Source organism: Bacillus rossius (genome assembly GCF_032445375.1).
Source record: "Bacillus rossius redtenbacheri isolate Brsri chromosome 4 unlocalized genomic scaffold, Brsri_v3 Brsri_v3_scf4_2, whole genome shotgun sequence".
NCBI lineage: Eukaryota > Metazoa > Arthropoda > Insecta > Phasmatodea > Bacillidae > Bacillus > Bacillus rossius.
This window is the reverse complement of record NW_026962011.1, coordinates 21,154,179-21,168,033: the sequence shown is the minus strand read 5'-3', so window position 1 is coordinate 21,168,033 and position 13,855 is coordinate 21,154,179. Positions and strand designations below refer to the sequence as shown.

At 51.2% G+C, this 13,855-nt stretch overlaps 1 protein-coding gene across 1 annotated transcript in view; it reads right to left on the bottom strand.

Annotated features, from left to right (window-relative positions):
• Positions 1–689: 689 nt before the first annotated feature.
• The window catches only part of LOC134542328 (sodium channel protein Nach-like), a 59,712-nt gene continuing 46,546 nt past the window's right edge, over positions 690–13,855 (bottom strand). Inside the window, exons 9-11 of the mRNA XM_063386477.1 lie at positions 2,142–2,304; positions 1,900–2,006; positions 690–1,336 (exon numbers count right to left, since the gene is read on the bottom strand). Coding sequence (XP_063242547.1) covers positions 1,098–1,336; positions 1,900–2,006; positions 2,142–2,304 — 509 coding nt within the window. The 3' untranslated portion in view covers positions 690–1,097. The remainder of the gene's footprint in view (positions 1,337–1,899; positions 2,007–2,141; positions 2,305–13,855) is intronic.

Genomic DNA, 13,855 nt, shown 5'->3' with positions numbered 1-13,855 from the left:
GTCACCTCTGATCACTGTTTTCATATTTATAATTTTTATCCACATGTTTCTAGTTTCTACATTCACAACACATGTTTTAGTTTCGTACAAGTGCGAATTATATATGTGCTAATAAATTATATTCAGTAGTGATTTAAATTGAATATTTTGATTAATATTATTTACTATTCGTAAATATTAGTAAAAAAAAATGAGCCTTTATACTTTTTAAGTGCTCCAATATGATTGAGGTTAATTATCCGTATGTATTATTTATTTGTATGAATTAAAATATTTTTATTTAATATAAATAATACTAAATATTATTAAGTTATTGTTAAATATTTATTATTGGTTATTTAATATTTACTTAATAAATAAATTCAATAAAATATTTAATAAATTTGTGATAAAAATTTAAATCAATCAAATTAAAATATTAATTTTTAATATTTATTATTAAATTGAATAAATAGTAAATATTTATAGAAATATATGAACATATTTAATGAAAACTTTTGATAAAAATAAAAAGTAAATATTAAATCAAGAAAATAATAAATATTTAAAAAATGAATAAATGAAATTAATTTTTTTATTATTTATAAAATTTATTTATTTTCTTTTAAAATATAAAATAATAAATATTTAAAATTAAGAATCTTATAATATTTAGTGCAAATTATGTCATATATTTGTTGTTCTCTATATTTTATTTAATTTTTCAAATTTAATCTGAACTTTATTGACTGTGTTGACTATCTTTTTCCAGCCCTTTTATTATTTTATTGTAATTAATTATTTGCATGCAATTAAAAACTATTTTTTTAATGATGCCAAAGAAGTATAACTTCTCACATGCGTACATAAGTACACGCACCCATTTTTTCACATTGTATAACATTTAAACATTTTGTTTATCATTGATGAGGCCTAATTGTAAAGCCTCAAAATATTGCTGCAGCCAGCAATATTGCATAAATATGGCAAACATACTACATAGCTTCATCAGTATTTTAAAATTAACAGAATTGTACAACCAAGTATCGCACCTCGACAGGAAAAACGTTCATTGCGAGGTCACAGTGTCAGTGGCCCGTGAATGCAGTGCCATCCAGCTAGTAGACCCAGTTGTAGGGCGGAGGTACGTTGCGCGGACTGATGGTAGAGTTACTCTTGAAGGAGTGGTGCACCGTGCGAGTCAATGGAGCTACCTTGATGGTAGTAACTGGCAGTGCATTGGCGCTGTTGTGCTGAAGTGCGCTGCAGGTAGGCCGCACCGTGAAGTAGTAAATCATTTCCACCAGGCTGAGCAGGCTGCAGCCCAGGCACAACCCGACGATGCCTCCAAACGAAGCTGCAAGCAGCATGTTCATGTGTAAGCACAACCGCAAAATGCTACTGTGCCTAATGCACTACATAGTATGCATAGTTAATTTAATGTTTGTTTACATAGACTTATATTGTGGGAAAACTCGCAGGACAAGTTGAGAAGAAGTTATCACTGTATTGTGAGTCTTAATGTACATAAATAAAAGAAATTCACCTCTCCGATCTCGTTTATTGGAATTAAACGTGTCTATTTTGATTTTGTCATACAATTTTTTGTACTGGCAGAAATTTTTTCTGTATGATTTTAAATTTCAATTTTCATTGGCATCCTTGCGATGCTTTTACTCTCACTGTATTTTGATCTGAAGAAGTGATGATTACATTGAATTACTGATCCATTTAATGTGATAAAATGAACACACCTAAATAACTTGGACAAAACAACCTACAATACGCGAGGGCCAAGTAACAAACAAAACCAAAGAATGCATGAATGCTATATAATTTCAATCATTTGATCATTGATCTTAAAAACATATATGTATATAATTTGATTGAACCTAAAAAAAGACATTTGATTATACTTACCTAACAGGTCATTCCAACTGTAAATCACATCTCTCCTAAATCGAAGAATGGATAGATCTTTGAAGTATACATGGAGGATTGATTGGTTTGTGATATTCACTTCTTTGCTGCAAAAGAATGAATTTAGTGCCATAAGCAACTCCCTGGTAAAGTTATGCTGTCAGTTCTTATAGGAGAGAACTTGTAATCAATAAAATTGCGTAGTGTATGTATTTTGTGAGTTACTTAGAGTGCATACTCACAAGAAGTGGGTGCGATCATATTCGCTCTTGAAGAAGTTTCCCTGGGACAGTTCAGTGGTGTACACGACATCGGTACAGGTGGGGTGGCAGTCGCACTTCATAGAACTGTCACTGTCCTGCAGCCCGAGAACCTTGCCCGGCGAGTGCAGGTTGATGAACACCCCTGCACACATGCATCTCACCTTTCCACTTTCTGGCCCAGTACTACCTCACACATTCCGCGTTGTTTCACGTTAGTTTTTGAAATAGGTACATGTGCTTAGGTTGTTATAAAAAAAGGAAAAGAATTAATTATGGCAGTAACTAAGTTAGCATCTTGGAAATAGTAATAAATATGTGGTAGGTAGACTTGCTTCACGAATGTAGAGTTGTCTCGCTGAACAGGAAATAATTTTAGAAATGAAACAGCCCCTGCAGTTTCGGAGACTTATTTAACTATAAAATACAGGAAATTATTTAGGTAACGTTAGATATCTTCCAGGGCTACGCCCACCTGAGCCCGATGTCTCGCCACCCACTTCCTTACCCTTTAGTTCCCTTATTTCGACCTACATGTGCGTGTGACGTTCGAATTGCGCGCCACTAACCACCACACGAGAGCACAGTAGCAGCAGTGCCTCGTCTGCGTAATGAAATTAACAGTGTAGTTCTTAACCTGTTTTTTTTTATTGTCGCCAAGTGTTTGTTTTACAGCAGTGTTTAATTATTTTTAAGTAAATCCAGTATCGTGCAAAAAGACGTTGCCGGGCGATCCCGAGCGGACACGAACATGGCCGAATGGGCAGTTATTTAAAAATGTATTTTATTGAAGCTATTGTTTCATGTAATATGGGCGTAAAATGGCCTACCTTCATTATACAAGTAATGTTTTATGTATTTTTCAACATTAACCCGTGGCACGTAATTCAATAAGAGTAACGGTCTTGTTTGGCACGAAGGCGCCATTATGTTTCGGAGGGCGCACTCTACCGCACCTCGGAAACTTCATCGTTTTGCATCTCTAATATAGTATGTAATTATTTTTCATTTTAAATAATCTTAATCATTTTCATAATGTTCTCGGGGCCTGCCTCGAACGGTAGACTGTTTAAATTAAGTATTTTTGTACCTGTTATGGGACTTTTGACTTTAGCCAATAATTAGTGTGAGTGCGACACGAGTGTGGATCGCACTTCTTGTAAACCGATTCGTGCCATGAGGTTTTTTTAACAGTTATAATATAAACGTGTGGAGAGGCGGGTTGTAACTTGTGAATCTCAATAAATACGTATCTGATACGCCGTTTCACTTCCTGGCCACTTTTCACCCAGCAGCAGTACCAAGCATGTGGAACGCCTTAAGAGCCCATGCAATATTCTTGTATAACATCTAAACAGCGTGGCCGACGCTCAGAGCGAGCCAGGTCCACAATGTTTGGGGAGGTATAATGACGCCGACCGCCAATGCTCCTCTGTGTCGCATAGACCGCTATGCCTCATCAACGTCTCGCAAAATCGTGTGCACCGAACGCGCCCGTGCGCGCAGCAAAGTGTAGTTTGTGCGACGAGGCGAACGCCATGCAACGAGTGCTGCGCCGGCGGAAGGATCCGGCCGGGTGTGGCATATCCCTCCGCCGCACTACAACAAATTATTTTAATTATGTTTTCCCACAGGTTTTTATTAAACATTATTTTTCATTAATTAATAATTCAGTCCTGTCAAAATTATGTCTCACTGTGCGTTTTGTCCCGAACCTGGCCGGTTCAGTTTCCCGCGAAATTCACACGTTTCCGCGGGAGGGCTGGCGGGGGAGGGTAGTCGCGCGCGGCGACACCAGCAGTGTCCGAGAGGAGCTCCAACAGGCCGGCAGCCTGCGCGCAACGCGGAACCTTCAACCTTTGCTTTCACCGACATGTAGTTTTCAATAGTGTAATATCTTTTCAAACTTATACGTATAGTTCCGCGGTCGGCCTCCATCTACCATGAGGTATTTAACTCAATTAAATCAGTGCTCTAAGATGAGTGTTCTACGTCATACGTAAGTACTGTGGGAAGTTTACGAGAATTTACGTCGGCGCTTCACGCCCCAACTTAGCCTACAGGCTACTTAGTTTTGGCTCGCACGGGGCAGCCAGCAGGCGACTCGTGCCGTCGAACATACTAACGATTCAGTCCCTGGGACACATCTAGGTATCACGTTGACGTCGTCTGGCCGACGACCACCCCAGAGCCCGACCTGCACCCGCCAGTATACGCTCCCGCTAACGGAACACACCCCTGGCCATGGCCCACCCGAGTCAGGCGACCCGAACAGCAATTAAAGACAAAGCCGCGGAAACCTGAGTAGACAAGAGAAGAACCGTACCCATTCCTCCTAAAACATTAAATTAGGATTTTAGCGACAATAAAATCTCTTCCAGACACACCCGTTTGGAGTCTAGCGTAATGAGGTCACGCCTGGCGCGAGAGAGGCCGAGCCTCCCTCGGACGCCATGCCAGTTCGGCAGTTCAGCGCAGCTCACGGGCCGGGGCGGACCTACGTCCCACGGAGAGGCAACATCCTTTGTCTACATCGAAAGTAACGTCCGGTAAATATAGTCACTAATTAACCAAACCCCTTTTATTGCTTAACCTCTCCGTGAGTACCCGGCCCCTTTTTTCGGTCCAGGACCTAATCCGGCCGCATCAACTTAAGGACACCCCGCACCACACTTGGTCAACGGGGCTGCTCTTCAGCATACGGCACGGGCCGTCTCCCGCAACGTACAGAACTTTATTTAAGGTCACGCGCACGGCGCTGACCACAAACCCGCAAGGGAACTTGGACAAACTTAATTGCGGTGCGTGTTTCACCACAGTGAGCACAACCCCCGCGCCGAGACATTTGCATACGGGATTGGCCGTCTCCAATCGCGCACCCCCTTAATTCAGTGTACTTTGTATCCCGTATTGTGTATTTCTAACTTGCGTTACCCGAGTAACGAGTGCCACGGAACTTGTGCGCACCCCCTTAATTCAGTATATTTTTGTATCCCGTATTGTGTATTTCTAACTTACGTTACCCGAGTAACGAGTGCCACGGAACTTGTGCGCACCCCCTTAATTCAGTGTATTTTTGTATCCCGTATTGTGTATTTCTAACTTACGTTACCCGAGTAACGAGTGCCACGTAACCTGCACGCACCCCTTAATTCAGTGTATTTTGTGTCCCGCCTTTGTGTTACGAAATTACGTTACCTGCGTACCCAGTGAGACGTCTGAGACATAACAGCATCCGAGGCCACGTAACGCGGAACACAGACAATACGGCGCCACGAAATAACAAGTAAAAACCCCCCCTGGGACCTCTGTAGAGTGTTGTATTGTGTACGACCCTCTGAATAAAAGGTACGACACCGCCACCTCAACTCCACGTCTCTTATTTAAAATCATCTCACGCAACACCGCCGCCGGCCCTAGTGGGCCACGCAGGGGCACATACATCCACGACCCCAAATTCACGACTAGAAACGAGCTAGTCTGGCGCCCACCCGGACAACACAGATCAAGAACCGCCTTTTCCCACTAGGAGCCACACCGGGACTCGAGCCCGAGACCCCGGACGACGGCAACGTAGAGTCGCCGGAGACACGGGCCTACGTGCCACTAGCCCAGTTTATTAAGTGTTATGTATTAGTGAAATAGTTACTCGTCAAAGTGTTATCTATCACGTTAGGGTTTATGTATCACCGTTGTACGGCATTGTGCCGCCAAATGTATTAACGATTCAGTCTCTGGGACACATCTAGGTATCATGTAGAGTCGCCGGAGACACGGTCCTACATGCCACGCCCAGTTTATTAAGTGTTAGGTAATAGTGAAGTGTAGTGTTCGTCAAGATATTGTTCGCCATGTCAGAGTGTATTTTTGTAACTATCGCATCACGTGTACAAGTCCGCCCCTCACGCGCATTAAAATCGTGAGCTGCCACTGAGGAAGTTAGCTGCGCGTGTGACTAGTCGCGTCGGGCAAACCGTTACGGCCAGAACGGGCAGCACCATGTATTGGGCTGCGCTGTATTAAATTCACCAAATATCATCCAGAAACTTTGTGTTATTATTCAGGCGTCCCGAGTGGCCATAACAGCTCGGGGGGCCCTACTGCGTTAACCCCTACCTCTAGCCACAAGGCCGGACCTTCCCTAAGATCACGAGCCCGAGCAAAAATCACGTTTAAATAGTCGGAGGTAGCGGGGACGGCGTCAAAATGGCGCCCGACTAGTGTGGCTTTCATTTTCTTAAAAATTAACTTTCAAATTTTTCAAAATTTTGTGCTTCAAATTAGTGTACCAGTAATGGCTCGCGTAGGAACAAAGGAATCGCGCGGAAACAGACGCGACGCGCAGACGGCCAAAGGAGCGGGCACCTGGCGATAGACGTGTGTCGAGTTACGCACCAGGCGCGCATCAAGTTACACGCCAGGCGCGATAACGGCTGTGGGAGCGGAAGTCCGCGCGCCTCACACAGTAATTGGGTGGCGCAGCTGCGTCGCTGCGATGCACATGAACATGAGCCGTGACGGAGCCGTGAGCATAGACATGGAAGGGGTATGCCCTGCATGCCTTCTGCCAGGCTTGCCGATAAATCATGCCGCAGCAGGGACTTTCGCCACCTGCACCTGCGACACGGAGAAGAAGCCCAAAACAGACTTTTGACGATGGAAAACCAGGGCCGACGTCTACATTTAAGTGCGGCGCGAGGGGGTGTCATCGGCGGCCCGATGAGGTGGCGTTATAACATCAGTGCGGCACCGTGAGGCACCGCTTGTGAATAGAGGCCCGGGAGTTCATCAACTTCAGGAATGGGCTGTTCATGTGCCGCGCGTGCGAGCTCGCGCTGGACAGACCGTCAGAGATGCCGGCGGCTCCTATCGCACCGCGCCCCGGCGGCACTCTCAAACTACCGGAGTTCGGAGGGCAGGAGCACGAAGACCCCGTAATATTCCACTAGCGATACCGGGACCGGCTGGCTCGATATGCAGTCGCCATGTACGCACCAGCGCACCCCGTCAGGACGGACGGGCGCGGCACACAAAGCCCGTCAATGGCCCGCACCGGGTCGTCGGCGAGCCGCACCGTACCCCAGGTGGCCCCGGCGACACCGGCAGCACCTGCGGTACCCACATACGCACCAGAACGCCCCGTCAGGACGGACGGGCGCGGCACACACAGCCCGTCAGCGGCCCGCACCAGGTCGTCGGCGAGCCGCACTGGACACCAGGTGGCCCCGGCGACACCGGCAGCACCTGCGGACCGCCTGACGGCAGCGGTAGTGGCCCGGGAGCAGTGCGGTGAGTCGTTCCAATTAGGGCAGTTGGGACCTGGGGTGGGTCAATTACTCCGGATTCCCGTCAGGATGGATGGACAGCCAGTGCATGCCCTTGTCGACACGGCCGCCAGCCACACGTATGTGTCGGCTCAGTGCTCGAGCGTACGGTACATTGACTCATGCGCGGAGGAGGTACATTTAGCGACGAAGGGGGCAATGGCTCGTATTGTCGGTCGCACGAGCATCACCCTCTCCATCAGGGACCATGTTAGCCACACAACTGCACTAGTAGTAGAGGGGCTATGGGAGACGCTAATCATAGGACTGCCTTGGCTGGTGCAGGAGGATGCCACTGTGGTGGTCAGGGAGGGGAGATTGCACGTTGGCCATCACGAGCAGCGCACAGTTTACAGCCTGGGCTATCGGCCACCCGCCGAGCAGGGGACACCCATCACGCTTGCGGACCTGAGGAATGGTGTGCCCGCTGCCCATGTAGAGCTCATAAACAATGTCTTGTCCCAACAGTCGCAGGTGTTTGCGGCCACGGACATGCTCCGCCGTACCACAACCACGGAACACACCATCCCCACCCGACCTCACCAACCACAGTTCGTAAAGCCGTACGGGTTCGGACCCACTGAGAGGCACGTCATCCAGACCCAGATCACAGAAATGCCATGCGATGGAGTCATCGAGCCCAGTGAGTCGCCATACAACTGCCAGATTTTCATGATGAACAAGAAAGATGGCTCCATGCGTTTTTGTGTTAATTTCAAACCAGTCAATTCAGTAACCATACGCGCCCCACCACCGCTTATCAACATAACAGACGCTTTGGCAGGGCTGGGCGACGCTCGCATCTTTAAGTCCCTGGACCTCATGTCCGGGTACTGGCAGGTGCCCGTACGTCCAGAGGACTGTCCGAAGACCGCGCTCACTGCCCCTGACGGCCGACGTTTCCAGTTCTGTGCCATGCTGTTCGGGCTGATGGATGCCCCCGCGACCTTCCAGGCCATGATGGTGCGTGTGTTAGATGGGTACGCGGGCGAGTTCACCGCCGCGTACTTGGATGACGTCATCATCTGGTCACGGTCGTGGGAGGACCACGCCCGGCACCTCGGCCTGGTCCTTGAGCGGCTGGCCAGACACGGCCTCACGTGCACCCCCCAGAAATGCCTTGTGGGCGCGGCTGAACTGGAGTACTTAGGGCACATAGTGGACGCGGAGGGTTGCCGCCCTCTGCCAAAGCACCTGAACCTTAATGAGTCCAAACCCGCCCCACGCACCTGCAAGCAGCTGCACAAGTTGATGGGCCTTCTCAACTGGCTGCGCTCTTTCATTCCGCATTTCGCCAGCATCACAGCCCCGATGACGGACTTGCTGTCACCCAAGCTCCGGTTTCAGTGGACCAGCGAGGCGGACGCCGCCCTGGACGCGGTGAAACGACAGTTCCGCGAGTGACACCAGCTCACCCGTCTGCAGCCTGACCTTCCCCTGTTCCTTCAGACAGACGCCAGTCAGGAGGGGATGGGGGCCGTCCTATACCAGGTGGGGGACAAAGGCGTGCGCCGGGTGGTGGAGTACGCCAGCGCCAAGTTCGGCCAGCCCGAACGGCGGTACCATGTAAACGAGCAGGAGTGCATGGCCATCGTTTGGGCTATGCGCCGCTACCGCCACCACCTGGAGGGCCGCCGGTTCACGCTGCGGACGGACAGCCAGTGTCTCCACTGGCTGGACTCCGCCCAGGGCCGCAAGTCGAAGTTCACGAGGTGGGCGCTGATGCTCCAGAACTTCGACTTCGCGGTCGAGCACGTCCCTGGACGGGACAACCAGTTCGCCGACGAGTTGTCGCGCCATCCCGACCCACACAACACTTTTCAGGATGACCAGGACTGGGAGGGGCTGTTGCCGCCAGAGGAAGTCGCGCCGCCAGTCACTCCGGGGGAGGCGCCCGCAACCTTGTTTCACATCCCAAGGGTCCCCGACCATCCCGCCGTCTTGCCTGTGGAGACCCTGAGCGAATTAGTGGAATTCATGAAACAGGCCCAGCAGACAGACGACCCCACACAGGCCGAGGTGCGGTCATGTGGGGAGCAGGCTAACCCCTACCACAGGTGCGTATACGGGGTGTTGGAGACCCGGGTACCAGGGGACATGGACGCCTGGCACCTTCATGTGCAACTCGGTGCCCGTGAGCAGGTCAAGGGCTTTCACCACACGCACGAGCTGGCGGGACACCCAGGTGCGCACCAAACACAGTTAGACGTCCGTAAGACCTTCCATTGGCCGGGGGTGATGCGGGACGTACGGGACCTGGTGCGGCGCTGCTAGCAGTGCCAGCAGAGGAAGACGAGGCGGTGTGACGGGGTGGAACAGCAGCGTCCCCGCCGGCCCCGCGACCCGTTTCACACCCTGGCCCTGGACATAATGGTGCCCTACCCGCGGACCACCTGGGGAAAGAGGTTCTTGGTCGTCATCACCGACATTTTCACCCGGTGGGTCGAGGCCTTCCCGGTGTCCAACGTGCGTGCCAGAACCATAGCCGCCCTGCTGGACCACGAGATATTCCCGCGGTATGGTTTCGCGCATGCTGTTGACGGACAAAGGCTGTCAGTTCAGCGGGAGGCGCTGGAGAGCTGACTGTCGCCGATGGGGTCTCGACCACCACACCACCCCCATTTACCATCCCCAGGCCAACCCCACTGAGAGGAGGAACCAGGAGGTCAAGGCGCAGCTGCGGCTGAGGTTGGGGGACAACCACTCCAAGTGGGACGTCCACCTGCCGAAGCTGTTGTATTGCCTCCGGCGCCGCACCAACGCCGTCACCGGTCATTCCCCTGCCGAGCTCCTGTACGGGAAAAACTTGGTGTTGCCCGGGGAAAGCAGGGTGGCCGATGTCGCCATGGGCACGGTGGTGCGCCCCAATTGTGAGGAGGGGAGGGAGCACACCAGACAACAACAGGCCCAATTCCTGGCGGCCCACACGCCTTTGAGTAGTCACCCCCCACCCCCGATCCAGCCAGATCAGCTGGTGTATGTCAGGCAGCACCACTTGTCGTCCGGGGCGCGTAACTTTTGTGTGGGGCTAGCGCCCCGATGGTCGGAGCCGCGGGAGGTCCTGTAGAGGACGGGCCCCTCATCCTATGCGGTGCGGACGCCAAGGGGGCGGCCCGCTAAAGTGCACCGGGACGACCTGCGCCTAGTCGCGCACGGGGTCAGAGTTGGTCCAACGACCCCCTCTTCATCATCCCCCACACTCCAGGAAGCCACAAATGCACCGCGGGAAGGGGCAGAACCTGAACTCACCACCCGGGGGGACACGCACACGGGCGACCCTGATGGGGGTAGCCCCGATCAGGCACATGAATGCATCCAACCCGAACTCCGGGACACCCCGAGCAGGTCCCCGGTGCCGCTGGCCACAGTTCCGCACGTCCCCGAGGAGGTGGGGAGTCTGTTGGTCTGGTTTCCTGATGAGGAGGGGGAAGAGGTCTGTGAGGAGTAGGACGATGAGCCACTGTGGCCGCTGGACCTCAGCCTGGCGGACGCCACGTACCGGGTGTCCGTGGACGAGCCCAAGGACAGGGAGGAGGCACCAGACAGTAGGGATAGGCGCCCCACCTGCAGATGTCGGGCCCCGGTCAGGACGTGCTGCGCGGATGACAGCAAGCCAGTAGAGTTCGCTCCTGTCCCCGCCGTGGAGGCGAGTTGCCCGACCACCCAACCGGACACGAGGGAACCTACCACACTCTGCCCATTAGAGACCCCTACCAGCACAGTCCCCACCACACGACCACAGAGGGCCCGCCAACCCCCAGCCTACCTGGTGGAGTACGAGTGGTCCAGGTCCCCGTCGAGCTACTCCACCCGGGCGCGGCCCGTAAGGGGCATTCCAGTGGTGCCAACACTCGGGGCCAGAACCATATCATCACCCCCATCCACGTCATCCATTCCACCACCACGCCACACCCCGACCACACTGACCCCCCCACCCACTTGTCACCATATTGTGCTAGGAGAGGCGCACGAGCTACCCAGTCCCAGGGGGGTAAAGGACACGGGTCAGGGCATACCCCCTTGTCATTCATTTAGTGGGAGAGGTATTCAGGGCAGAATCATTGCATCACAACACACCACCACTCCACCGCGTAGTGTAGGGCTCGCAGTGCGGCGAACGTCAGTGAAGTGCTCAGCGTGTGAAGCGAGGCGTTGATGTACATAGCGGTCTCAGAGAAGGGGGGGCATTTGACGCCGACCGCCAATGCTCCTCTGTGTCGCATAGACCGCTATGCCTCATCAACGTCTCGCAAAAGCGTGTGCGCCGAACGCGCCCGTGCGCGCAGCAAAGTGTAGTTCGTGCGGCGAGGCGAATGCCATGCAACGAGTGCTGCGCCGGCAGAAGGATCCGGCTGGGTGTGGCATATCCCTCCGCCGCACTACAACAAATTATTTTAATTATGTTTTCCCACAGGTTTTTATTAAACATTATTTTTCATTAATTAATAATTCAGTCCTGTCAAAATTATGTCTCACTGTGCGTTTTGTCCCGAACCTGGCCGGTTCAGTTTCCCGCGAAATTCACACGTTTCCACGGGAGGGCTGACGGTGGAAGGGGGTCGCGTGCGGCGACACCAGCAGTGTCCGAGAGGAGCTCCAACAGGCCGGCAGCCTGAGTGTATTTTGGTAACTATCGCATCACATGTACAAGTCCGCCCCTCACGCGCATTAAAATCGTGAGCTGCCACTGAGGAAGTGAGCTGCGCGTGTGACTAGTCGCGTCGGGCAAACCGTTACGGCCAGAACGGGCAGCACCATGTATTGGGCTGTGCTGTATTAAATTCACCAAATATCATCCAGAAACTTTGTGTTATTATTCAGGTATCCCGAGTGGCCATAACAGCTCGGGGGGCCCTACTGCGTTAACCCCTACCTCTAGCCACAAGGCCGGACCTTCCCTGAGATCACGAACCCGAGCAAAAATCATGTTTAAATAGTCGGAGGTAGCGGGGACGGCGTCAATAAGTAGGTCGTCTGGAGTCTCGACCACACACGAACGACGTCGCGGCCTTGTACAATCTCCACTGGGTCTGTGTGCCATTTAAACACATGGTGGCGCCCAGATCACGAACTATAGAACATACGAGGCCTAACGACCGCATGTTAATAATGACGCCACCGTCGGTGCTCCCTCTGAGAGCACAGGCCGTTATGTGTCCTCAACACCTGAATTAGGACAAGTGTAACGAACACGCCCGCGCATGCTAAGTAGAGTAGGGTAGGGCAGTGCATCGAACGGCATGACACTAGTCACGGCCGGGTGAGGTGATGTGCAATCGAAACATAGTGCAGATGCAATTATCATTAATAGAAATAACTAAATCTTTTTATGTATTTAATATTCATGAATAATTATTATATGTTGATCGATATGCTTTTGTGTCACAAAACTGGCCATCAACATCTTCCTGCGCTCCGCAACTTTCCGCGGGAAATCGAGCCCTCCCTGGCCGGGTTGCCAGGGAGAGTAGCCAGTCGCCATAGTCGCCATCCAGCACTCACCAGGGCCGGCAGCTCCGCGCACGTGGAGCCTTCACTTCTCGCGCCAAAACCAGCATGTAGCTTCCATAGGTAAAAGTCTAAATCCGTTTTCATCCGCTCCACAGCCGGCCCTAAATCGACCATATGACGTGTCGCGCTGTCCGTAACTAAATGTGTGTGGTTCAGTCATGAGCCGTTCCTCTTAATAAGTAATTCTTATCGTTTTGGGCAGCATGCCGATGTGCTCACACTTCACACCATAATTCCTCCGTCAGGAGATTTGAACTTTGCCCAAACGGGGCAGCGTTGTGCCAAACGCGAACAGTGACTTACTAACGAATCAGTTCCTGGGACGTGCTGCGGTCGCAAGTGAGTTTCCGTGCCCCTGTACCGCCGCCCCCGCGCCCAGCATTATGTGGCCCCATGCCACTACGAGGATAGACTCTCGGTAATTATGTTAATTTAATCTGAGCAGTGTACCTGTATCATATTCATCCCGACCTACGGGACATTCCCATGGCAGACTCTATTCCCCGGTATCAATGTTATCATTAGTTCAGCCATCAGCCAAGTATAGTTTTGTAATTCCAGTCTTTCACCTAGGTCATTTACTAATTAATTAATTGAAGTATTCCTTTATTTCACCGTCCGGAGTATCAGTATCCGCAACATCCAGACGCGCCACGTGCATTCATCGCCTCTACTCGTAATCTCAGGGTAGCCTGCAACACTCGGTGGGGTATTTCCAGGGAATTCCGTAAACCGTAAATCAGTACCGCCATTCGAGGGCTGTGTGTGCGGAGACGAGAAGGTATACGATGATACGGCCAGTTACGTGACGGCGAACTGTACCAGGTGACATAATGTACCGTGCGACATGTTAAAAATCTT